The sequence below is a fragment of the Ochotona princeps genome, chromosome 7 (genome assembly GCF_030435755.1).
Source record: "Ochotona princeps isolate mOchPri1 chromosome 7, mOchPri1.hap1, whole genome shotgun sequence".
In the NCBI taxonomy this organism is placed as follows: Eukaryota; Metazoa; Chordata; class Mammalia; order Lagomorpha; family Ochotonidae; genus Ochotona; species Ochotona princeps.
Genome location: NC_080838.1, coordinates 3,516,345 through 3,542,729, shown reverse-complemented (window position 1 = coordinate 3,542,729; position 26,385 = coordinate 3,516,345). Strand labels below are relative to the sequence as shown.

The 26,385-nt window shown below is 37.5% G+C and overlaps 1 protein-coding gene across 1 annotated transcript in view; it reads left to right on the top strand.

Annotated features, from left to right (window-relative positions):
- Positions 1 to 26,385, top strand: part of LOC131480857 (cTAGE family member 6-like) — a 52,860-nt gene that overhangs the window by 22,251 nt on the left and 4,224 nt on the right. The window contains exons 6-8 of the mRNA XM_058667334.1: positions 13,860 to 13,927; positions 24,870 to 24,971; positions 25,864 to 25,924. Of these exons, the coding sequence (XP_058523317.1) occupies positions 13,860 to 13,927; positions 24,870 to 24,971; positions 25,864 to 25,924 (231 nt within the window). The remainder of the gene's footprint in view (positions 1 to 13,859; positions 13,928 to 24,869; positions 24,972 to 25,863; positions 25,925 to 26,385) is intronic.

Sequence of the window (26,385 nt, the reverse complement as noted above, 5' to 3'; positions counted from 1 at the left end):
TTTGTTAAAAGCCTTTTCACTTTTAAGGTAAACTTTATGAGAGAATGGTGTTCTCCTGTTTTGTCTGTGTCTAAAGCTATGCAAGCCTGAATACATGTGAGACTGAAGCCAGAAACCGAGAGCTTCTTTCAGAGCTCCAGTTGGGTACAGGGACCCAGCTACCTAAACACTCTTGTGCTGTTTTCCAGGCTGTATTAGCAGGGAGCTTTATTGGAGACCTGGAAATAGCCATGTCTCAAACAAGCACCCATATGGAATGCTGGTGTCACAGGCAGAGGCTTAACATACTATACCACCGTGCCAGCCTCAGAGATTTCAATTATGAAATATTTCTGTAGCTCATGGTTTTCATCATAAAGGGAAATAAAATACAATTTGATACTTCATTAGTAAATTAATTAGTAAATTAATGAAGGGTATTCCAGGCTAATTTTTAGTTTCTGTTTTAAAAAATTTCCTGCTTGCTAACATTTGTAATATAACATCAGTGCTAACTAGTAATTTATTAAGCATATATTTCCAGCTGAGATTCAGCAAGGCAAAATAAGTTTCAGTTCTCATTGTATAAACAAGTGTCTAATACACAGTATGTATTGTGCCACATTTCGGTGGTTGTTAGTTAATTAGCTACTTACTATAATCCCCAAGCATAGTAATGTCTTCCACTGCTCCTAAGTGTAAGAATGATACTATGTTTTTTTAAAGAGGATGTATTTGTGTCAGATAAATTTTGTTTTGGCGTTAATTACAGGGCTATTGACTCTGAGCCCAATGTTAATAAGTCAATAATACTATATTAAATGAATCACAACTAAAGCAAACCTGTAACATAGTAAGTATTGGTTGACTGATGAAAGTGTTTTGTTATAATCTAGCGTGAATGTTGCCTTGTGTTATCCTTAGAAGTACTGATACACCATTTAACATTTCAGGATTTTATCACTGATAAAGTATTTTCTTAATTCCTTTTATGGTCTAAAGTTAGATACCAGGGAACACAGAATTACTGAGAGAAAGAGAAAGAAATTTATCGAAAGAGAGCAAGGAAGATGAACTTGCTGCTGGTTCATTCTGCAAAAGTCTGCAAGGCAACAGAACTTCTCCCGGAACAGAGATCTATCTACTGTTTCTCCCCCTAGGATAGCTGAAATAGTCAGGGCTGGGGCAGAGCACACAAGCTTCAACCTGGTCTCCCATTTGGGTACTAGGCATCTCAGATATCAGCTACCCTTCTACAGGAGCTGCTTTAGTCATTAAGATGAGTATCTGCAAGGCGTATGGGCAGCTTATGTTAAAATCTAAGGGCTCTATAAGTACTTATTATTGCAAATAGTATGCACACTAACAAAAATAGGCAGCACTGATTATACTACCAGCAGAATTTACTTTGGGTGTTGTATAATTTTGCTTCTTTCTGATTTGAACCAGAAGCCAACTCAAGATTTAAAACTGATAAAATCATTTATTCATTTACTTATTTGAAAATCAGCATGAGAGAGAGAGAGAGAGAGAGAGAGAGAGAAACCTTGCATCTGCTGGTTGATACTTCACATACCTGCAGCAGCCAGCACTGTGCCTGGCTGAGGAGCTACATGTGGGATTCCCACATCATTTACCACCAATCTAAAACAGCTGGAACCCAGTTTATTGTGGCTTACTCCTGCGTATCAAATATAATGCTGCTTTATATAGGAGTGGAAAAATAGTATTTGTATATGTTATTTCATTTCTTTTATCTTTTTAAATTGCATTTCTTTTATGACACAATTTCAAAGACTTTGGGGTTCCCCCAACCCCTCCCCATACCCTCCCCCATGGTGGCTTCGTCCACCTTGTTGCAGTATTATAGAAAAATCCAGTCATGATTCCTTCATTGCAAGCATGTACCATGTGTAGAGTCCAGCATCTTATTGGCCATATAAATTCAACAGTTTTGAGAATCAAGATGGCAGAATAGGGTATGGACACATTTAAATGGATGGAAAAACATTTAATCAGATGAAGCAGAGAGGACATATTTCAGGAAATAGGAAAGGACAGAGCAGCAGAGGGGTACCTGGAAACTGACAGACACAGGAAAGCACTGGGTACAGCAGTGTGGTGTTGCAGTGACTGATATTCCAGCACGGCAATCTGAACTCCACCAGCAGTCAGAACTCCACCAGCAACCAGGTGGGAAGGGACTTTCACTGGGAGCTCAGGAGGTGAACCCAGACAAAGACCTGTCCGTCCTGCTGGTCTGTTTGACCAGGAGCAGAGACAGAGCAGCAGATCCCAGACAGACAGTGTGATAACAGGGTGGATTTCACAGCCTGGTCAGATCCCTAGGGCCGAATTGGGCACCATTTTGCATAAGGGGGAAAGGGCAGGGGACAGGATGGAGCATGCGCTGAGCTGGGAGTGAACTCATTTCTGACTCAGTGAACTGCAATGATGTGCCATTCTATGGGTTCCACCCAGGGCAGGTGTGGGTAGCCCTTGGATCTGACAGCCAGCAGATGAAGAACTTTAGTAGTGATACATCAGGCGCCATTTTGCACACTTTGGCAATAGCTTTGGGACTGCAGGGGACAACAGTGAACTGCGCGTGTGCTGAGCTCATGAGAACTCACTGAGTTCAGTGGATTGCACTGGTCCCGCAGGAAAAATAATACCGACTGTGGCATGATATCGGCCAAAATAGGTCCATGTGGCACCCAGACCTAATGTCCAACAGGTTCTGACAAGATCAGTGCCACCAACAACCTAACTCTATAGGACGCCTGGTGTCTTGCTAATCCTGGTACCTGCTCCAATCGAAAGTTGGATAAAGGTTTCAGAAACAACGGTGCAGCCTCAGCACTCTATCACAAGAGGAGGAAAATGGTGAGCCAGGAGCCGGAGCTATGGAGACCACGGTGGAAATCTAATATAAGAACCCAGACCTGGAACTCGCTGGAGGTTGTGGCACAAGTGGCTGCAAGCAAAAAGTTATGTATCAACTGCAATAACTAAAATCACATTGTAGACCTGTGCGTGACACAGCTTAGAAACCTGTCCGAAGGAGAAGACTTTGCTAACCAGAAGTGCAATGATCAAGAGCAAAATAAGAGACAGGCAGAATGAATATTACCGAAAACTCCCCTGCAAAGGAGCAAAACGCTATGCCAACCTCAGGGTTCACTGAGGAAGACATCGAGAAAATGGGGGACACAAAATCCATAAGACTCATTTTAAAGATTCTGATCAAAAATGAGAAGCTCATGCAAGAGTTCAAAGAATTTAAGGAAGCAACAAAGTAAATTGAGGCTGGTATATCAGAAATTAAGAACACAGTAGAGCAAATTTAAAGTACAGTGGAGAGTCTCCAGAATAGAATGAAGCAAGGAGAAGAAAGAATCTCAGAATTGGAAGATATTTCCAATCATCAGGGAAGCAAACAAAAAGCTGGAAGCAGAGCTGGATCAGGCCAAAAAAGTATTCAAGAATTGAAAGACACTATTAAGAGGACAAATATAAGAGTTATGGGAGTCCCAGAAGGTGCAGAAAGAAAAACTGAGTTTGCAAATGTATTTAATGAAATACTAAAGGAAAATTTCCCTGACCTGGAGAAAGAATTGGGAAACAAGTTCCAGGAAGGGCATAGAACTCACAATAGGCTTGATTAAAAGCGATCTTCACCACGACATATGATAATCAAGCTATCTTCAATTGAACATAAGGAAAAGATCCTTAAATGTGCACGTGAAAAAATCAATTGACTTATAAAGGAATGCCAATTAAGCTCACAGGAGATCTCTCACAGGAAACTACAGGCAAGAAAAGAATGGAGTGACATATTCCAGATTCTAAAAGAAAAAAACTGTCGGCCTATGATAATATATCCAGCAAAACTTTCTTTTGCCTGTGAAAATGAAATAAAATTTTTCCATAGTAAAGAAGTTAAAAAAATTTTTGCTCTTCCAAACCTGCCCTACAAATGATACTTCAAAATGTTCTCTTGACGGAGAAGAGGAATAACACCCACCAAAACCAGAGGCAAATGGGAAGAACATCCTGTAAAATGACAACAGAAGACTAAACCAATGAACAACCCATTCCTAAAATGACAGGACCAAAGTACCACCCATGTATATTAAACTCTGAATGTAAATGGCTTAAGTTCAATCAAACAGATTAGTAGACTGGATGAAAAAACAAAACCCATCTGTTTCTTGTCTGGAGGAGACACACTTCAACGAAGATCAGCGGAAACTGTATCACATGGGTTTTGTTGTTTTCTGTTAGTTTCATCTCTTCAAAACACTTTGTTATGATGAAATCATTCAATGACTCGTAGATCATGCAGTGGCATCATTTTCTTCAAGAAGGTTTTTGATTTTCATTCTTCAGCTACACATTAGTCATTTAATAGCTTGTTATTTAACTTCTTGGTGTTGTTAATTTCTTTTTTCTCCCTGACGTTGATTTTGTTTTGTGTCTTTTCACTTAAGGGGATGTATAGTAGCTGTGTAATGGAGACTGTCATATCTGGTAACATGTCATTTAACTTCATGGCATTGTAAATTTCTATTTTTCTTTCTATTGTTGATTTTGTATCATGACTTTTCATTTAAGGGGATGTACAATAGCTGTGAAATGGAGACTCCCATCCAGATGTGAGGATGCAGTGTAGTATGCATTTTTGCTTCCAGACAAAGGTGGACTTACAATGAAACTGTTTACTATATGTTGACAATAGGATTCTGGACTCTGCCATTGTCCATGCTCACAATGATGGACATATGACTGAGCATGAAGAACTATATGTTAGTAATGATATAGACGAACTAGGTGGGGGAGGAGGGAATTAGGAGGAGTAAGGGAATGTGGAGCTGTATCATAAAATGATAGCAATAGTAATAAAATGTAAAAAATAAAAAAATATAAAAATTCGACAGTTTCTTGGGGAGACCATCTCTGGTCTGAAAGCAGAACTGACAAAATATCATCCTGACCAATTAAAAGCCACAGCATGACATCAACAACAATTACTACATTATGGAATTAATTGACATAGTATTGAGTAACCAATATGTTAGAAAATGCAGGTTCTTAACCACATCCTGTGACTTCTTCATTGACATTTCTATTTTAGTTTATTCACAACCGGCTGCTATGCACCTTTAAATGGCTATAGGGTACTATTCAGCTGTCTCGTGTCTATTTTCATTTTAGTATTTAGTAGTTTATAGTGTTGAAGCATAAATTTTACTGAACTTGGTGGATTTTAGGATAGTTGAGACTTGCTTATAACTCTAACAAGGCATATGTCAACAGTTGAGGCACAGAACCGTTTTAAGAGGTGTGTGCAGAGGAATCTTCAATACCTTAGTGATGAGTAACTAATCTTTGTGTCCCACCTAGTAAGATATATGTGAGTCCAAGCTGACCATTTCCTGTCTGGTTCTAAGTTTTCCTTGTTGTTCTATGCCTATCTATTCTAATTTTGTGGGGGAATGGCTCCATAGTGATCCCGATGGTCATTGCAAGAGAGGGTGGGGATCCAAAGCTGGAAATAAGTAAGGACCAGAGAAAACTCCCCTCTTGAGTTTCAAAGGGAATTTACTGTTCTGTTTCTGCAGACTGCTCAGGGCTCCCAGCTATTGTTCTGATGACATTAGATCCTGTGAGGAAGGATTTGGGCTTCTTCCATCCCATGTGGGAGATCCGAAAGGGAGTGGATGACTTCAGAGTTCTTTGACTACAAGGGCAGTCCAATTCCCCGTGGTCTCCTTGGCAGTTGGGATATAGCCCTTGGTGCCTGTACTGATAATCCTTGGTGAGGATCCAGGAGTCTCCAGGGTTGGGATACAAGCCTCCTCCTGTCCACCTGCTCCACTCTGGGGTCCCCCCCTGCTCTGTGCATGTGATCTCCTTTTAAGAGGTTGTCAGGATCACTCTTGATTCCTCCTATATGCCTATATGGTTTTGCTAATGTCTAATGCTGATTTGAGTATGTTATCTATAAGTTATCTGTTATATGCATTTTATTTTGCCTTTTAAATCTTGATTCTGTGCCAGATTCATATACAAAACTCTGGAGACTGTTATGATAGCAAGATTATTTTGAGAGTTGTTGCTTTGAAATTTGAGTGTGTAGTGTTATTTCTACATCAGAAATGGTTGCATATTAGTTTTTCATGTTGTGTTTGCAGTGATAATTATGGATATTTTTATCGGAGACTCCAGTTTTGATACAGTTAAAACAATGTAAATCTTTATGACATGCTTTGAATACATTATAAATTTTCACTTTTCCTTTGAGGCACCTGATGATCGAGGAAAACTCCCAGCCGGAGAAGAAAGCTATCTCGATTGTTGATGCAAATTTCAAATCTACAAGAGAAGTTGACTTATATTGGTATTAATGTTTTTTCTTTTGTGACCTGGAGAATAGCCAGAAAAATATTTAAGCAGCCAAATATAAGTAGCATATTTTGCTACTTTTTAATTTCAAATCCTTGCTGTTATGAAATTTCATAGAAAACCTTAAAAGGAAAAGCAATATCCTTTCAGCATGTGTAATTTTTTAATCTTGTTTGAGTATGGACCAGTCTTACCTATTACATCAGGGAATTTATGGGTAGACATTTCATTCAAGGTTTTTACTCTTTAGTTCCAATGGAGAAGAATGTGTAGGATATGAAGGGATTTGGCATATGGCTCATACATATAAAGGAATGTATGAGCCATAATTAATATTTGTATAGGTTTATAAGAGAGTAAGTTTAGTTTTTACCTTGAAGCTTTCCTTACTTCACAAAGGGGACACTGGAAAACCTAAACACAAAGGGTAAGATTCAGCTGTATTTGCATACTTGGGATACTTCATTATATGTCAGGAAGAGTAGTGTTGGGTTGGTCTTATTTTAATGAAGGAAGTAGCTGATTTGTCTTCTTTTTTGATTTATTCACTTGAAAGACAGAACAAAGATAGAACCTGGAGGTAGGGGGAGAGAATTACACACACACACACACACACACAAAGAGATACACACAAAGAGATACACAGTCACACAGAATGGGAGAGACTGACCCTTCCATCTGCTGATTAACTCTCCAAATTGTCACAACACCCAAGGCTAGGTCAGTCTGAAACCAGGAGCCAAGATCTTCCTTTGGAACTCACCTGTTGATACAAGGGCAGAAGCATAAAGGTCAGCATCCTTTACTTTTTCAGGCACATTATCACAGTGCTGGATTGTATGTGTAGTAGTAGCTAGGATTTAACAGGTATCCATATGGGCATCAGGTGATGTAGGTTGCCCTCTGTGCCACAACACCAGGCCCTCATGTGCAGTCTGATAAGGTCTATAATTTTGTGAGGGAAATAATTCATTTCCTTTAGTCATTTAAAGATTATAAATATCTGGATGAATCTTCATCATATACTTACAATACTGTATGTACTGTTGTTTTAGGAAAGCTTAATGAGTAGAATTTATATTAGATCAAGAAAAAATGAGAATTCTATTTGGTATTTCTCAGCATGTGCAGTTTTTGTTATTTGTTCCAGTAAATAGGTTATTCTTGATGTATGTTTTTTAGGTAGAGTATATTATTTTATTATGGTGATTACATATGAATAATTGAAAATTTATATCTTCTAAATAGTAAAAAAGCCAAAGATACTGAAGAAAGAGTGCAAAGAACCACTATTTATTACCAAGGAAGGGTAAGTGTGTGTTTGTGTTTGTTGAATGTGTGTGTTGTGCATGTTTAGGAGTGTGTGTATGTATTTATCAGATCCTGTGCCTTTATGTAGAATGGAAAGGGAAAAGTGATTCCTTTACTGGTTTTATATCTTTCTTTAAGTGCTAAATGTGGTAGTCAGTCATTTCCATTTTTTAGTGATTCAAAGAATGTGTAATAAAAAAATCTCAAGTCACCATGTCTCCTGTCTTTGACAAAAGGAATTCCATTGCAGAAATAAAAATAGATTTTAAATCACCAGTTGGGTCTCATATTCAACCAGGCTATTTATCTGTTAACTGAAAGTTCCTTTTGTGGCTGAATGCTGACAAGGGAACATAAACCAAAAGCTTTATGAATTACAAATTTTAGCTGCCTTTAGTGTACTTACACACGATAGATGATGTGTTCATGAAATTTTGGAGAAAATTGTGTTTACAGACACAAAATGTGCTTGGATTATTTCTTAACTTGTGAGTTACTTCCTATGTTAAAGATAGATATTCTTTTTGTTTAAGAAAACTAATTTTCAAGCATTCTGTTTTCAGGTTATTCATTGTAAGAAAAGAGCCCACCATAATTGGGTAAGTTAAAAATTGCCTTAAAGATTTCTCTGTTTCTTAGAATAAATTTTGCTTTTCCTTCTGGAAGATAATGCTAGGGATTTAAATTTATAAAAAAGATGGTATTTTAAAAAATCAGTAGTGGTATTACATTCCATTTGGAGAAATAATACATTATCAAATGGTGGTTATTCCATCAGTCTTCTTTTAGCATTTTCTTCTTCCAAAGTAGCCTAGAAGAGGTGAGAGGGTTAGAGGAACTTGGTGCATGTGCTCATGTTTATGTATTTACATTTTGGGACACTGGATTGCCCCTTGTTATCTAGAAGAGCCTGAAAGGTCTCTGGATCATTTTACTCATTTGTCAAACAAATGGGATTAGAAAAAGAGCTAGCTAAAGCCCTTTCTAGTTGTAACATTGAGGGTTCTCTTAAGTGATTCTGAGTGTTGGTACAAATTAAGAAAAGGGTCATCTGGGGAACTAGTTGTGCTGCATGATGAGGAAGTGAAGTGGCTGTAGACTTTGAGCAGTTAGAAGGAAGAGCAGAGCTAGAGCTGTTGACAGTAGCTGTCTACTGGGGAGTGCCTGTCACAGGGAGGTGGAGACAGCATTCAGGGATGTTTGTCAAGTGCTTGACACTGATAAGCATTAAGTCAATGTTAACTGGTGTTACCATTGTTATTATAGTGAAGACTTGCAAGTCTGAGAGGAGCATAGAATGAAAGAGTGGTGTGTTGACTGTCAGGTCCCTCCCCTCTCTGACATTCTGTTTGTTTTGGTTTCCAGAGTTCAAGTGAAGATTCATTAGTGAATTAGCTAGCATCATTATTGATTCATTTTTCTTCACCATTTCTCAGCACTTTCTAAATACATATGCATATTATTATCAAAATTTAGTCATTTTATATTAAAAAAGACATTTACAGAGAGCAGGGATACAGAGAGAAAGATCTTCCATCAGCCAGTTGATTTCCCAGGTGGTTGCAATGGCTGGACCTGAGCCATTATGAAGCCAAGAGGCAGGAGCTTGTTTTGAATCTGCCATGAGATTGGGTGGTCCCAAGGCTTTGGGCCATACATTACTGGTTTTCCCAGGCCACAAACAGGGAGCTGGATGGGAAGTGGAGCAACTGGAACATGATCTGGTACCCAGATGAAATCCTGATGCGTGCAAGGCAAGAACTTATTTTTAAAAGATGAAGATGGTGTCTATTAAATTCTTGCTATTTTAGGCAAGATACTTGAAAGTAGTGTGCGCATGTTCCTTATTAAACCCATTTAGTAAGTATAAATTAGATTATACCGTTTCAGGTTTTATGATGAGAAAACGGCCCAAGATCACATAATTAGATAGTGAAGGCTAGAGATAGAAATCATAGTCGTTTAGAGTCCAGTCTTATACATATTCTATTAGTTTTTGTAGAATTCTTGTTTGGTAAGTGTGACTTTAACATTAGTACATATAGAAGGTGTGCCATCTAGATTTGAGCAAAATGCTATTTTCCAGATTTAAGAAAAGTACTATAGATTTACTGAAACAATCAAATCAGTGCTGGCATTTGGTCTGGTGTTTTAGAATGCCAGTTAGGATGCCTGCAACACAGACAGGGGTAACTTGGTTCGACTGCTGATTGCAGCTCCTGAAATTTCCTTACTTGTATTTTGCCCTGGGCCAGTTTCACTGTTGTTAAGTATGCAGAGTGAAACATTAGTTGAGTGCTCATTATGTGGATCTTATCCTCACATAAATGACTACACCGATCATCGTTCAGATGAAACAGAAATTGTGTGTGAGTGCTGCGTTTGTGTGTACTTTTTGAAAGCCTTTTTCAAGGATTATTTACTTGAATTCTGGGAAAAGGGATGAAATGAGAAAGAGAGAAAGAGAACAATGATTTATATATTTTTTACTCTCCAAAGACCACAAATCAAGGAGTAGGACCTTCCAGAATGCAGGAGCCAGTAGCTTCAGGCCTCCTAGGTGTGGCAGTGATCCATCCTCCCCTCCCTGTAAGGCACATTGGCAGTAAGTTCTTTGTGAAGCTTAGAGTAACTGTGACTTGAATCAAGAACTCTGATATTGGATGATGGTAAACATACAGATGGCTGAACCTGCTGAGCTACAAAGTTTATGAAAATTTAACAAGAAAGGGGCTGTGCTATATCTTATTATTTGCATCCTGAATTCTTTACTTAATATATTATAGAATTTCTAAAGAATATTTCACAATTTATTTTTCTTTACAAAAAGGCAGCTGTCACACTTAATGAACTTTGTTCTGTTTCTACTCCCTTTTCCTTATAATTTCAGCTGTTTATTACTTGTTTGACCTTCTTTCTCCACCCAGTTAGAATTATTGCCTTCTTCCTTTGAACTTACTTACTTGTATGTCTGGTGATGAATATGTCTTGTATGCGTGGTGATAAATTACTGAGGTCATTTGTACAAAACGTTTTAAATTAATATACCTAAAATTAAGAAATTTTCTGTATTCCAACGCATATTTTAAAAGCATGGTACTATCCACATTATTTTTCCCTCCATCCTTTCTTATTTTTCTATTTTAGCTTTTGCATGATTTACCTTCCATTTAACTTTATAATAAATTGTACCTTCCTCTAAATAAAAAACTCCAAAAATAATAAATAGAAAAAGTAGTGTTCCTCAGATGTACAAAGGCCATGAAAATGACCAAAATTCAAAATATCATGTATATATGTGTGTGTGTGTGTGCATTTATATATATTTTTAAAAAAACAGATTTATTGATTTTATTACAAAGTCAGATATACATAGAGGAGGAGAGACAGAGAGGAAGATCTTCCATCCTATGAATCACTTCCCAAGTGAGCCACAACGGCCGGTGCTCGCCAATCCAAAGCCGGGAACCTGGAACCTCTTCCAGGTCTCCCACACAGGTGCAGGGTCCCAATGCATTGGGCTGTCCTCGACTGCTTTCCCAGGCCACAAGCAGGGAGCTGGATGGGAAGTGGAACTGCTGGGATCCCGGGGTGTTCAAGCTGAGGACTTTTAGCCGCTAGGCCCCACCGCCGGGCTCTCTCTGTATCTTTTAGATATAGATATGTAACATACATACATACATATATGTATATTTTTCAGCTGTCAATTATCTACAAATAATTGAGCACATAACATATATTCGTGGGACCTTTTTTTTTAAAGGGTAATGGTCTCCATTTCTGTATGTATTGGGAAAGACGAGGTTTCATTTTTTTAAATAACAGTACTATTAACATTGTATCTGTGGAAGTGAAAGTATTTCTAAAAACTATTTGAGAGAATAATTAGGATATTAATGAAGGAGAAAGAGGGGAGGAAGGACATAAATACGAATAAGAGTGAAAGTGCTGTTTCAGTCCACTGAAAGTAAACTAGTCAGAGCCCAGATGGTTGAAGTTGAGAGCTTGGACCTCAGTCTACATCTCCATTTGAGTGACAAGGGATCCAGGTACTTAACAGTTATCATTGTCTCCTAGGATTTGTTTAATCAGGAATTCAGAACAAGGAAATGGAGCCACGAATTGAAACCAAGTTCTCTAAAGTGGGACATGGCTGTCTTTAGTGGCAGCTTGCCTTCAAGGCCCAACAGCAGCCCTTACTGTGATCATTCTTTGTGTCTTTACCCTGAGATAGTTTCAAATTCCATTAGTGAGTGAATGTCACTTTCTCATCAGCAAACCTCTTAGAAGGCTTTGTAGATGTGAGTGCTCAGTGTTTGAACATAGTGTCTTGGAGTATAACATAGTCATTGGCTGAAATTTGTCTTAACCTTTGAGAATGAGCTGTAGACTCAGAACTAGGTGTTCAGTTCATGTGGCAGTAAAGATGCTGCTTAGGATACCTGGTCCTCTGTTGGGCTGCCTGATTTAAGTCCAGGCTCCTCTGCTTCTTACCCAGCTTCCTGCTAATGTGCACCTTAGGCTAGAGCAGCTGATGGTTGAAGAACTTGGTCCCTGACACCCATGTGGGAGACCCAGATTGAATCCTGGGTTCTTCTTTAGTCCGTCCTGTCTCTGGCTGTGTGGCAAATGAGGAGTGAACAGGTGTTGGAAAAAAATGTCTCGTTACTATTCAAATAAAAGAATAAGAGAGGTCTTAACTATTAGTACTGACTTTGTATGTATTTATTTTTGACCATATGTCTTTAGTGTTGGTTCTTTATTATCTGTGATGCTTCTCTGCCTAGTACATAAATACAGATGTGTTTTATTAATTTTACAAAAGATTCACAAATGGACCTAGTAAAATACACTAGAGGCTAAAGTCCTGGCATTGCATTTGCAGGGATCCAAGTTGGGTACAAGTTTATGTGCTAGCCACCCCACTTCCCATTTTGCTCCCTGCTTGTGGTCTGGGAATATTGTTGATGGCCCAGTCTTGACCCTGTACCTTCAGTGGAGACCCAAAAGAAGCTCCTGGCCCCTGGCTTTGAATAGGCTCAGTTTGGGCCTTTGTAGATGCTTGTGGAGTGATTCAGTGGATGAAAGATAGTCCTATCTGTATATCTGACTTTCAAATAAAAATAAACAGAAATTTATAAAAATAAACAAAAGATCAAGCAATTTTGATTCCATATTATTACTCATCCAATAATTTGTTGATTTCGGTAACAATGATTTTGGCATAGTTTTTCACCAAATGTTGATATGAAGGATAGTAATGAATGAGATATGTTTTTTGTGCTTCTTTAATTTGGGGAGTCAAGTTTCTTTCTACATTGGAATTCATTTTAAAGTAAAAATTTGTTATTGGATTCCATTTTATTTGTAGAAATTGCAGATTAAGCTAAATGCCTCTACCATGATTGTAAATTAAGTGACTGTATCTATCTTTAAATGTTAAGACTAATTGATCGTAATAGTTTCTCCAGTCCAAAGTCTCACATAATTGTGTAAATGATCTGGAGATCTCTCAGAATGGGGTTAACCTTCCACATGAATGGTTGTGATTATTGCATGCTGTTGATATTCACTTGGTTGTGCAAGCTTTGTTCTCTGTAACATTTGATTTTATCTTTACCTCGTACTGAATAAAATGGGATATGATATATGCAGCGCCATGAACTTACTGGAAGTACAACATGCATTGATAATTTCATCTGTTTTTTTAAAATAGCATTTAACCACATGCTGCAAAACTGTTTTAGACCTTTATGGTTTCACAGAATCATAGTGAATTTTCTGTAGAGATGATCGCCTTGAGGCTAATATACAAAGCTGCCATGTGTAATGATTCTGAGTCTCTGTTGCCATTGCCTGAAGCTTGCATCCTCCCACATTGCCCTTAGCATATTACTTGACTGATCGAACAGTCCTCCATCTCACATCAGAGAGCAGCATTCATTGGCAAGTGCACAAGTCATCTCCAGTTTTAGGCCCATGTCATCTGCTTACCTGAAATATTTCCTTTTCCAAAAGATCCTTCAACTCAAAATGTTTTATCTGCATTTCATTTCAGGGGATGCATACATTGACAGCGATATTTGTATGCTGTAGGATGTTCATGCTCATTTTCATCTAACATTTGTCTGCATGTTTCTCCATCTTTTGTTATTTTTCAGTGGGCAGCTCGGTTTGCCGAGAGAGAACTCCATGACTTAAAGAAAGAATATGTTTGTAAAAGGAAAAGGTAAGTTTCTTAATGGTAACACTTAACACTTTTAGCTCTTTTATTGTTACTTAATTAGATAATATTATAGGCTAAATAATGAAATTTTAGTGATTCCAGCATTTTTCATTGTAAAGTGTTTACTCGTTTGTCCTTTGTTTTAAATACTTAGGTTACCTGAGTGTTTAATTTTCCTACATAATGCTTATTTGCCTTATGTGCAAGAGACATTTATATATATTATATATTTATATATAACCATTATATCTATGCATTTTGCTGCGGCCCAGTTATTCCTTGTCTTCATGAAAAACATCGTTTGCCTTATTGTCAAGTTGACTGCTAAAGCCATGCTTTTCTTCTGTTATGTGTATTAGTAAGATTTTTATGATGTTCTTTATAACACTTGAAAAGAGTTTCTTAGGAGGGTAGTTTTATTTTGGCTCACAGGAGAGACATCATCAAAAATTGTGTGATGTTTTGGGTTCAAGATCTGTTGTGGCACTGTACCGTAGAGCAGCCATTCATTACACAGCCAAATAGTCTCTTACTCCATTACTATACATTGCCTTAATTGAGAAGCCACAAATAAGTTTGATAACAGATATGATGTTAAAGCAAAGACAAAGCAAAGCAAAAATACAGTACCATAGAGTTAAAAAATATGCCATTGAATAACCAGTTCATAGGTGATGGAAAGAAAACACAGAAGTCTAATTTTCATAGTGGTTTTCTTTTATTAGAACATATGGTATTTGTCCTTTTGGGACTGACTTATTTCACTGAAGATGATGGTGTCTAGGTGTGACCATCTAGTTGCAAATGATATGATTTCCTTTCTTTTATTGGCTGAGTAATACTCCATAAAATAGAGTTACCGCTCCCTATTTAACCACTCCTCTTTGGATGGGCATCCTGATTGTTTCCATATATTTTCTACTGTAGATTTTGTTGCTGTGAATATAGGACTACAGCTGCCTCTCATATATGCAGTATTCATTTCCTTTGGGTATATTCCTAGGAGTGGAATACCTGGTTCATGTGGCGGGTTCATTTGCAATTCTCTAAGCACTATCCATACTGATTTCCATAATTGCCGTACTAGCCTGTACTCCGACCAGCAGTGAAGGAGGATATCTTCTTCCCACTCCCCTGCAAGCAGGTGTTGTTAGTTGAGTTCTGAATGTAGGCCAGTCTGAATGGTTTTAATTTGTATCTTCCTGACAGCTAGGTAGCCTTAGTATCTTTTCATATGTCTGTTAGCCTTTAGATCTCTTCTTTTGAAAAATCTCTGTTCATTTCCTTTGCCCATTTTTCACAGGGTTGCTTTATTGATTGATTGATTTTTCTGTCCCTGGGTTTCTGAAGCTCTTTGTAAATCCTGGATATTAGTCCCCTATCACCCTTGTAATGTGCAAAAATTTTCTCTATTCTGTTAATTGCTTCTTCATTTTGTTAATCATTTGCTTTGCTGCATAGAAGATTTTTAGTTTGATATAGTCCCATTAGTTATTTTATCTTTGACTACCTATGATTTTGGGGTCTTTCCTAAGAGGTCTAGTTCCATTCCTATTCCTAGGAGAGAGCTTCCTCTATTTTTCTTTAATACCTTGATGGTTTCTCGGTGTATATTTAAGTCCTTGAACCATTTAGAGCTGATTTTTTTTTTGTATAATATGGCAAGTGCAGGTCTTGTTTCTTGATTCTGCAGGCTGCTATCCAGTTGTCCGAACAGCATTTGTTGAATGGCCAAGAATTTTTTTCCTGGATTATTTTCAGTTTTCTTGTGAAAGAGTAGTTGGTAATACATGTGTGGTTTCCCTTCTGATGTTTCTATTCTATTTCATTAATATCCTCATCTGTTTCTGTACCGGTACCAGACTGTGTTGATGACCATTGCACTGTAGTATGTCTTGAAGTCTGGAATTGTGATTCCCTCTGCTTGATTTTTCTTCTTCAGGATAGCTTTGGCTATTCGTGGTCTCTTGTGTTTCCAGGCGAATTTTTGTATCTTGTATTTCTGAGAAGAATGATGTTGGGATTTTGATTGGGATTGCATTGAATCTGTATATTACTTTTGGTAATATGGACGTTTTGATGTTGTTGATCCTGCCAGCCCAGGAATATGGTAAAATTCTCCACTTTTCAATGTCTTCTTCTATTTCCTTTTAAAATGTTTTATAGTTTTCATCATAGAGGTCTTCCACATATTTGGTTAGCTTAATTCCTAGATATTTAAGATTCCTCTCTGCTTTAAGGACTGTACTTACAACTTCCTTCTCAGTCATGAAATTAGTTTTGTACACTAGTGCCATTGATTTCTGTTCATTAATTTGTATCCTGCTACCCTGCCAAAGTCTCTTATGAGTTCCAGTAGTGTCTTGACTGAGTTTTTTGATTCTCCTATGTAGAGGATCCTGTCATCTGCAAATAGAGATACTTTCAGTTCCTCATTTCCAATTTGAATTCCTTTGATTCCGTTTTCTTGCCTAATAGCTTTGTTATGAACATCCAATACTATATTGGATAATAATGGTGACAGTGGACATCCCTGTCTAGTTCCAGATTTTGGTGGAAAGGCTTTCAGTCTTACTCCATTTAGTATGATGCTGGCATTGGCTTTGATTGTGCTGTAGAATGTTCCTTCTATACTGATCTTGCTTAGGGTTTTCATCATTTAGTGGTAGTGGATCTTATCAAATGCTTTCTCTGCATCTATTGATCATATTTTTTTCAATTTGTTGATGTGATGTATCACATTTATTGATTTACGAATGTTGAACCTTTCCTGCATGCCTGGGCTGAATCCCACCTGGTCCAGGTGAATGATCTGCCTGATGTACTGTCTCTTCCTGTTGACTAGTATTTTCTTGAGGATCTTTGCATCTTTGTTCATGAAGGATATTGGTGTACAGCTCACTTTTTCTGTTGCTTTTCTATCTGGCTTTGGTATTAAGGTGATATAGGCTTCATAGAGCTTATAAGGATTGCCTCCATTTTTATTGTTTGGAAAAGCTTGTGGAGGGTTGGAGTAAATTCCTCTTGAATAGTTTTTTAGAACTCAGCAGTGAAACCATCTGGTCTAGGACTTTTCTTAGTTAGAAGGGCTTTAATTTTGCATTCAATTTCAGTTCAATGTATAAATCTATTTAGGTTGTTAATTATCTCTTGATTTAGTTTTGATCCAAAAGTCTGTCCATCTTTTCTGTGTCTTCTGATTTGTTTGCATATAATTGCTTGTAATAGTTCCTAATATTTTCCTGTGTGTCTGAGCTATGTGTTGTGAGATTTTTCTTCTCATCTCTGATGCTATAGATGCTCATCTTCTCACTCCATTTTTTGATTAGTTGGGCTAGTGGGGAGTCTATTTTGTTGATTTTCTCAAAAAACCAGCTCTTTAATTTATTGTTCTCATATATAGTTCTTTTGGTCTCTGTTTAGTAAATTTCATTCCTTATTTTGATTATTTCATTTTTCCTACTTATCTAGGGATTACTTTGCTGTTGTTTTTTGTATCCTTCAATTGCAGGGTTAGCTCATTTATTTGGTTCCTTTTTAGTTTCTTTTTTTAAAATTATTTATTATTTAACTTCATTAATTACATTGTATTATGTGACACAGTTACATAGATACTTGGGTTCTCCCCCCCTCCCCAAACCCTCTCACCATGGTGGATTCCTCCACCGTGTTGCATAACCACAGCTCAAGTTCAGTTGAGATTCCCCCATTGCAAGCGTATACCAAACATAGAGTCCAACATCTTATTGTCCAGTCAAGTTCAACGGCTTCTTAGGTATACCCTCTCTGGTCTGAAGACAGAGCTAGCAGAGTATCATCCCAGTCAATTGAAAGCTCCAACATACCATCAGCAAAAATTTACATCATTATGGAATTAATTGACATAGTAATGAGTAACCAATATGTTAAAGATAAATGCGAGTTCCCAGCCACCTTCTGTGACCACCTCACCTATACTTCAATTTTAGTTTATACACAACATATAACATTCAAAACATAACATGTTATACATAACATCATATCATCTTAAATTAAGGCAAACATGGTATTTAACCTTTTGTGATTGGCTCATTTCCCTTAGCATTATGGTTTCCAGTTTGGCCCATTTGGCCACAAAGAACTGCATTTTGTTTTTTTTAATAGCTGAGTAGTATTCCATGGAGTAGGTGAACCATAGCTTTCTTATCCAATCCTCTGTTGATGGGCATTTTGGTTGCTTCCATGTTTTTGCAATTACCGATTGTGCTGCTATGAGCATAGGAGTGCATGTTGGTTTCTCATAAAACAATTGTTCTGGACATATTCCTAGGAGTGCTATTGCTGGATCATACGGTATGTTGAATTTGAGTTGTTTGAATATTCTCCATACTGATTTCCATAGAGACTGTACCAGCCTGCAGCCCCACCAGCAGTGGAGTAGGAATCCCTTTTCCGCGCAACGTAAGCATTGATTGAGATGAACTTTCCTCTTAACACTGTCTTGATTGTGTCCCAAAAGTTTTGGTTTGTTGTGTTGATGCCTTCATTTGTTTCAAGCAATTTTTAAATTTTCCTTTTGATTTCCTCTCTAATCCATCAATCATTTAGTAACATATTATTCGGTCTCTATGTGTTTGCAAGTTTTCTTGGGTGTTTTGACTTTTGGTCTCTAGCTCCACTCCATGATGGTCTGAGAATATTCATGGTATGATTTCAATTTTTTTTTAAATTCAATGAGGCTTGTTTTGTGGCCTGTAACATGGTCCGTTCTGGAGAAGGTTTCATGTAGTGATGAAAAGTTTTGTAGGATGAAAGTTTTGGTAGATATCAAGTAAACCCATTTGTTCTAGAGTTTGGATGATTCTGTTGTTTCTTTGCTGAGTTCAGTTCCATCAAACTATCCATTGATGTTAATGAGGTGTTAAAGTCCTCCACTATGAATGTATTGGAGTCTGTTTCTCCCTTTAAATCCATCAATATTTGTTTCACATAGCCAGATGCCTTAGCATTTGGTGCATGTGCATTTATTATATTGATCTCTTCTTGCTGAATGGATCAGTTGATCATCAGGTGGTTTCCTCCTTCATCTCTTTTGATGTTTTTCACACCAAATCTATATCATGTAATATAAGAATGGCTTCACCCACACGTTTTTCTTTACCATTTGCTTGGAATATCTTTCCCATCCTTTCACTTTCAGCTTCCTCTGATCTTTGTTGATGAGATGTGTCTCCTGCAAGCAACAGATAGATGGAATTTTTTGATCCAGTCCTCTAATCTATAGTGTTTGATTGATAAGTTTAAGCCATTTACATTCAATGTTAATATGGATAGGTTGCAGTTTGGTTCCGTCATTTTAGCAATGGGTTGATATTTGATTTAGTCTTCTGCTAGTCTTTTAGTGGAATGTTCTCCACATTTGCCTTTGGTTTTGGTAGTTGCTATTCCTTTTTGCTTTCACGAGAACATCTTTCATACCATTTGCAAGGCAAGTCTAGAAAGCAATTTCTTGCATTTATCTTTGCTGTTTAATAATTTTATTTCATTTTCAAAGACAAAGGAGAGTTTTTCAGGATACGTTACTCTGGGCTGAAAATGTTTCCCTTTTTGAATCTGGAATAAGTCACTCCTTTCTCTTCTGGCATTAAGTGTTTCCGCTGAGAGGTCAACTGTGAGTGTGGGGTTCCTCTATAGGTCATTCAGTTTTTTTTTTTTACATGCACATTTAAGGATCTTTCTGAAGAGAGCTTGATTACATGTGTCGTAGTGAGGTTTGTTTTTGATTAACTCTGTTGGGAGTGTTATGACCCTCCTGCATATTGTTTCCCGATTCTTTTCCAGCTTTGGGTACTTTGCATTTATTATTTCTTTGAATACAGCTTTAATCCCAGCTTCTGTTTCTGCACCTTCTGGAACTTCCACTAACTCTTAGGTTGGGTCTTTTAATCGTATCTTTTAATTCGTGTAATTCGTGGATACTTTTTTTTTTAGTTTGACTTTGCTCTGCTTCCAGCTTTTTGATTGTTTCCCCCTGTTGACAGGAAATATCTTCCAATTCTGAAATTCTTTCTTCGGCTTCATTCATTCTATTTTTTGAGAGTTTCCACTGTACTTTTAATTTGCTCCACTGTATACTTAACTTCTGATATATCTGCTTTCATTTGATTCATTGCTGTTATTTACTTTCCAACATATTCCTTAAATTCCTTGTGCTTTTCATTGTTTAGAAAGTTTATGAGTTCTCTGAATTCTATGTCTCCCATTTTTTTCAGGGTCTTCCTCAATTAACTCTGAGGGTGGTCAAGGCTTTTCCTCCTTTGCTGGAGAGTCTTCAGTAACAATCATAGTACCTCTGTGTCTTCTTTTGCCATTTGACATTGGATTTCTGGTTGGCAGATTCATCTCCTTAGTGCAGATTTCTAAGATGCATTACCTGGCTGCCACAAGAGTTGAGCCATGGCTGCCGCTAGATCCTTGGCTGTCACTGGGGACTGTATTGTTGTTCACCAGCCACTGGTAGGGATTGCCGTTCACTACAACACTGCTCCAGCATTGTTGCCATTTCCCCTTGTCAAGATGGTCTCCAGGTACCCCCTGCGAACTGCCTGACCCCTTTTTCCCCTTGTAATCTGTCTCTTGTGCTTCATCCTAATGGTTCTCTGTCATCCAACACTAATTTTTCTGTCAGCTGGTTAGGTAGTCAGGATGTTTGTTGGCTGCTGCCACCTTGTGGGTGACAGGTGCTTTCACTTTCCTGGGTACTCACCTTTCCTGCTGTGGGGCAGATATGGGGCTGGTATAGATTAGATCTGACAGTGGAGTGGCTATTCAGAGTGTTCTGGCTGGCAAAGGTCCCCCACCGCCTTGTGCTTTTGCGGCTTCTGCCTGCCCAACTGGTGCCTTGAGTGGGAGTGGTCCAGCTCCTCCCACACTGTGTGTGATCAGAAACTAGCCTTTCTACGCTCCGAGGGCATTACATCTTCTCCCAGTTGTGATAGGCCAGTGATGGCAGTTCACTGTGCTTTTGTTCTCACGCACCCACTGCCACCAGCCGGGCGGTTCACTTTGCTGCATCACCAGTCTTGTTTTCTCCTGGAATCTGCCCTCCCATTTCTGGGTTGCCAAAAGAAGCCTTAGTCTCTGAGAGAGACCTTTATCCCCTAGGATCCTCTGTTTTGGATGATTTAGGTGTCTGTCTGAGTGGCCCCAATCTAACAGAGCATTCAGGAGGGGATAGGCTCAGATTCCACCACATGAGACTTCAAAGAGTGTCTCACCAGTTCCTCTTTTTATGTTTTTCTTTGTCTGCAACAGTGTTTACCCTAGATGGTGCCTGCTTCCACCAGTTCAAGTTGCCATTTACTGTCTTGGGAGGTTGTTTTTTTTTTTTTTTTTCAGTCCTCTATGTCTGCTCATCCCCTACCTTGATCATGCCAACTCCGGGGAGTTTCAGATGACTTTTCCAGCAATTCTGCTCTTCCTATTCTCTACTCTGCCAATATTTGTCTCTATTTCTGCATGTGCTTAGCTACACCAACCTCTACGTTCGGCTACCTTCCTAGACTCCGATCATTAACTTTCAAATTTCAGGTATAATTTGATGAAATCAGTGAGCCAAATCACAGCACTTTTTATTCATTCTGTAATTAAATTTTGGCAGCATTCTTATACTCATTTTTGTGTGTGTGTGTTTTTATTTTTATGATCTTTCTTGACACAGAGAAATTCCCTGTTCTACCTCTGCTTTCTCCCTCAACACCTTCCTTCCATCAATTTCCCCGGTATTATTACAGTAGTACAGTCCTTCAGGAACAATTACTTGTCAACACTCTGCTTTTTAACATAGACATCCATATCTATTTTCAAGATAAATTTATTGACTACGTTCTCCTTTTGTTTGACTGTATTGATAGATACTGCAACATATCTTCTAATCTTCTGTATGTTAATCTTCATTATATAATTCTTCCTGTATGTATACACACATATATATGTATGCATATGCATACATCTAATGTGTATATATATATACACATATGTGTGTACACACATGCACACTCTGGGCTTACCTGCATATCTGTTTAGTGTTTTACCTGAAAGTTGCTTTGTATCAGAGAAAAGACATGTTATTTTCCATTTTGGGACTGACTTAATTCACTGGGTATGATGATCAACTTTTGCAAATAATGGAATGTTGCAAATGGTAGAATCCCTTCCTTAATGGCTATATTGTATCCCTGAGGAAAACGTAGCAGTTTTCTTACTCATCCCTCTTTCAGTGGGAGTCTGTATTGTTTCAATGTCTTTGCTTTCATAGATTCTGGTGCTATATATAGGGAGGCAGGTTGATTTGCCATGCACAGATATCACTTCATTTGGATATATTCATAGGAATGGGACACCTTGGACATATGGTAGATCAACATTCAGTTGTCTGAGCACTCTTCACACTGTCATAGTAGGTATACTATTCTGTGATTCTAGCAACAACGGGGCAGGTTATTTTTTTCTCCTTATACTCAGCAGCAAGCATTGCTAGTAGATTGCTGCAGATGCAGGAGCCTCGTTTTGGTCTTCCAGCTAGGTGGCAGGCATACAAATATGGCAATCATTTTTACTTATCTCAGTGTATTTCAAGGGAGATTATCATAAGTGAAGCATGTGGGACATGATTCAGCATCTATAGAGGGTGCTGGTGTTGCAGGTGTCTCCTTAAAGGCCACAACACTGCTGAATCCCTCTTTCATGATTTGTGGTGACTTTATAGAATGGAACCTGCACAAATAATAAGTGTATTGAATGTATTTAGAACCTAATAGGGAACATTAGTGTTCTGTTGAGTTTAAAATGTTGGGAGTTGTTTAGGCTCATTCAGCCTCCTGTTATAACACCTCAACTCTAGCTTTGGATTCAATTCAAAAAAATTTTTTTAAATGTCTATTCATCATGGACTTCTGGACATATGCAATTCTTCAGGATATCAAATAAGATTAAAATTGGCAAAATGCATCAGCTGACGTATGGCTGCCATGACTCAGATAGTAAAACCTAAAGTAAGTTCTTCTTATTAGGCTCATGTGAGAAAATTAAGTGAGATGAATGCTAAATTAGTTAAGTGAAGGAATTTTTTGACTCTATCATGAAAACATTAAAGAATGTTGTTGATTAATGAATTTTAAACAGTGTTGATTTAAAATTCTAAACAGAAAATGGTACTTTTTGTTGTTTTAAAAAAGTGATCCTGACTATGTGTGTTCTTTCAGTGATTTCACACCCCCAAAATTGGATTGTTGTGAATTGATACTAATACTAATGTGTCATTCTTGCCCATAAACTGTTTCCTAATGGGATTCAATGGATGTTGCTGCTAGTAATTCTTTAGTGTGCAAATACAATCAATAGTATAGGTAAAATGTTGTTTTTAAATTCTTGAAAACATATGGTGTATTTTAGCTTCATTGATTTTCTGTATGCTGGCTGTCTATTTCTCATTACCAGTTTGGTGCTTTAGTAACACATTTCCAAATTTAATACTGGAGAAAATGAAATGAAAGAACGTAATAGTCAAGTGTGCTGCTTTAAATATTTGAAGTAAGAATCATGTATTGGTCATATCATCAGGGTTTCTTTGCATTGATACTTTAGTAGGCCCTTTCAAAACCAAGGAGAGTGTACAAAGGCCTCATCTCTAGAGGGACAGGTGTCAAAGGATTTGTGACTGTCTGCACCTTATACTGCCTTTAAAAACATTCTTCTCTCCCATATCCATGGTCATCATAGTTTCATGTACTTCCAAATGTGGTGGCTTTATTTCACTTAATGCTTGCACAACACCTGATATGGTGAAATGCTTCCTAAGTGACATTTAATATAGTATGTGGAATATAAAACATTTACTGAGCCCCTGAGTTCCATAGTTAATTCACTAAAGGTCATAAAGGTCCAGAGTCATCTGTTTGGGATTTCAAATATTACGTCAATCAAGATGGATAGTGTAGTATGAAAGAACCACTATCCGTGAGCCCTGCAACTGGATCAAATCACAGTCACATATTGCATACTGTTGTTTGTGTCAGACAGTGTATGTGATGGTGGTCCCAAACATTTGTGTTACCTGGTGACGTGATAAGTTTACTAGTTCAAGAATATTTTCAGAATTTGTCCTTGTTTTTTAGTGACGCAAGGCTTGACTTCATTTCTCTGTTTCATTTGCATTTTTATTCAACAGGAATTTTAGAACCCTCTGTATCCCTGTTCAGTCCTTAAGATTAGGCTTAAGACATTTTCTGGTATAGTCTAAGGGCTCCATAAGTACTTATCACTGTAAGCAGTATGCACACTAATAGAAATAGGCAGCACTGATTATACTTTGGGTGTAATATAATTTTGTAAGGCAAAACTTACTTTGAGTGTAATATAATTTTGTTGCTTTCTGGTCTGACCTGGAAGCCTCGTCAAGACTTTAAAAACTGGTTTGAAAATGATTTATTCATTTACTTATTTGAAAGTCAGCATTGGAGAGAAAGAGAGAGAGAGAAAGAGAGAAAGAGAGAGAACTTGTACCTGCTGGTTGATTTCTTCAGATAGCTACAACAGCCAGAGCTGTGCCTGGCTGAGGCACTGCATGTGGGATTCCCATATCATTAACCACCAATCTAAAATGACTGGAACCCAGTTTATTGTGGCTTACTCCAGTGTAACAAATATAATGCTGCTTTATATAGGAGTCTGGATGAATATTTTATGTATTATATGTAAGAATATTTTAAGAGGTGTTGCTTTGAAAGTTGAGTCTGTAATGTTAATTCTATATCAGAAATGCTTGCATATTAGTTTTCATGTTGTGTTTGCAGTGATAATTATGGATATTTTTATGGGAGGCTCCAGTTTTGATACAGTTAAAAGCATATGTCTTTTTTTTATGACATGCCTTGAATATATTATGAATTTTCACTTTTGCTTTAAGGTGCCTGATGGTCGAGGAAAACTGCCAGCTAGATCAAAGGGCTGATGTGTCACTTGTTGATGAAGATTGGGACTATAAAGCAACAGAAATCTTGATCTATAGGTATTAAATGCCTTTAGTCTTGTGGATGAAGCATATCTAAAGCTCATTTCCAGAAAATAATGTTTAAGGATCTAGAAACAAGTGGGACACTTTTGTCTCTCAGTTCAAGTTTCTTCATATTAAATCTAGTTTTTGCCTTGAATCCTTCTTCAGTTGGACTAAGGAGATAGTGGAAAGCTTAGAGACAAAGGGCAAGAATTGTCTGTATATTGAGAGTTTTGGTACTTCTTTTTATTTAGGTAGATTAAGGTTAATGTTTACCAAAAAAAAAAAAAAGACTTTGAATGATGTATTTACTTGAAATGCAAAATTAGAGAGAGTGTGAGAAAAGGTGAAAAGATAACAGAGAATAAGGCAGACAGTGAAGCTTCCATCTGCTGATTCACTCTCTAAATGGCCATAACAATCGTGGCTGAGCCAGCTTGAATTCTGGAGCCAGTAGCTTTCACTTGTTTCCCACATGGTACAAGGTGCCAAGCATCAGGCTCATCCTCCACATTCCACAAAACATTGTCTGGGTGTTGGCATTTATGTGAGCAGCTGAACTAGAACAGTTGCCAGTATGGAATTACTGTGATACAGGCAGTAGGTACAGCCCATTGTCTCATGGTGCTGCTCTATCTTACTAGTATTTTTAAAGTGATCAGAACTTTATGGGGGATTTCATTAATATCCTATGATTATATTAAGATTATAGATATCTATATAAGGGTAAGTCTGTGAGCATTATTCATGTTAGTACAAACATACACTATACTACACTTAGTATAAATCTTGAGCTTTGTTTTAGGCTAGCATAAATAACAATTGATGTTAATGTTTTTTAAATGGGCATAAAGACTTAGTATTTTGATTACATTTAAATATTGGAGTAATTCTTTGTTCCTCACAGAAACAGAATCAATGATCTTGAAATAGAACTTCAAAGAACATTTCATTATTACCAGGAAGAGGTAGGTGTGTGCCTGTGTGTGTGTACACATGCATTTACTTGTTCCTGTGAATTTATGTTGGATAGAAAGGGAAAAGTGATTCCTTTACTAGTTTTATATCTTTCTTCAGGTGTTACATGTGGTTTTCAGACACTTCCATATTTCAGTGATTCAAAGAATATGAGATATGAAATTTTAAGAGTCGTCATGTCTGCTGTTTCTTTGGAAAAGTGGAATTACATTGCAGACATAAAAATAGATTTAAAATCACTGATAAGGTGTCACATTCAGCCAGGTCAGTTATCTGTTAATTGATAGTTCCTGTTGTGGCTGATTAGTGACCAGAGAGAATAAAGTAAAAATTTATTATATAAATTTTAGCTGTGTTTAAGTGTAGTTACAATAGATGATGGAAATTTCCGTAAAAGTGTGTTTACTGACACAAAGTGTTCTTGGAGTGTTTCTTAGCTTGTGAGTTACTT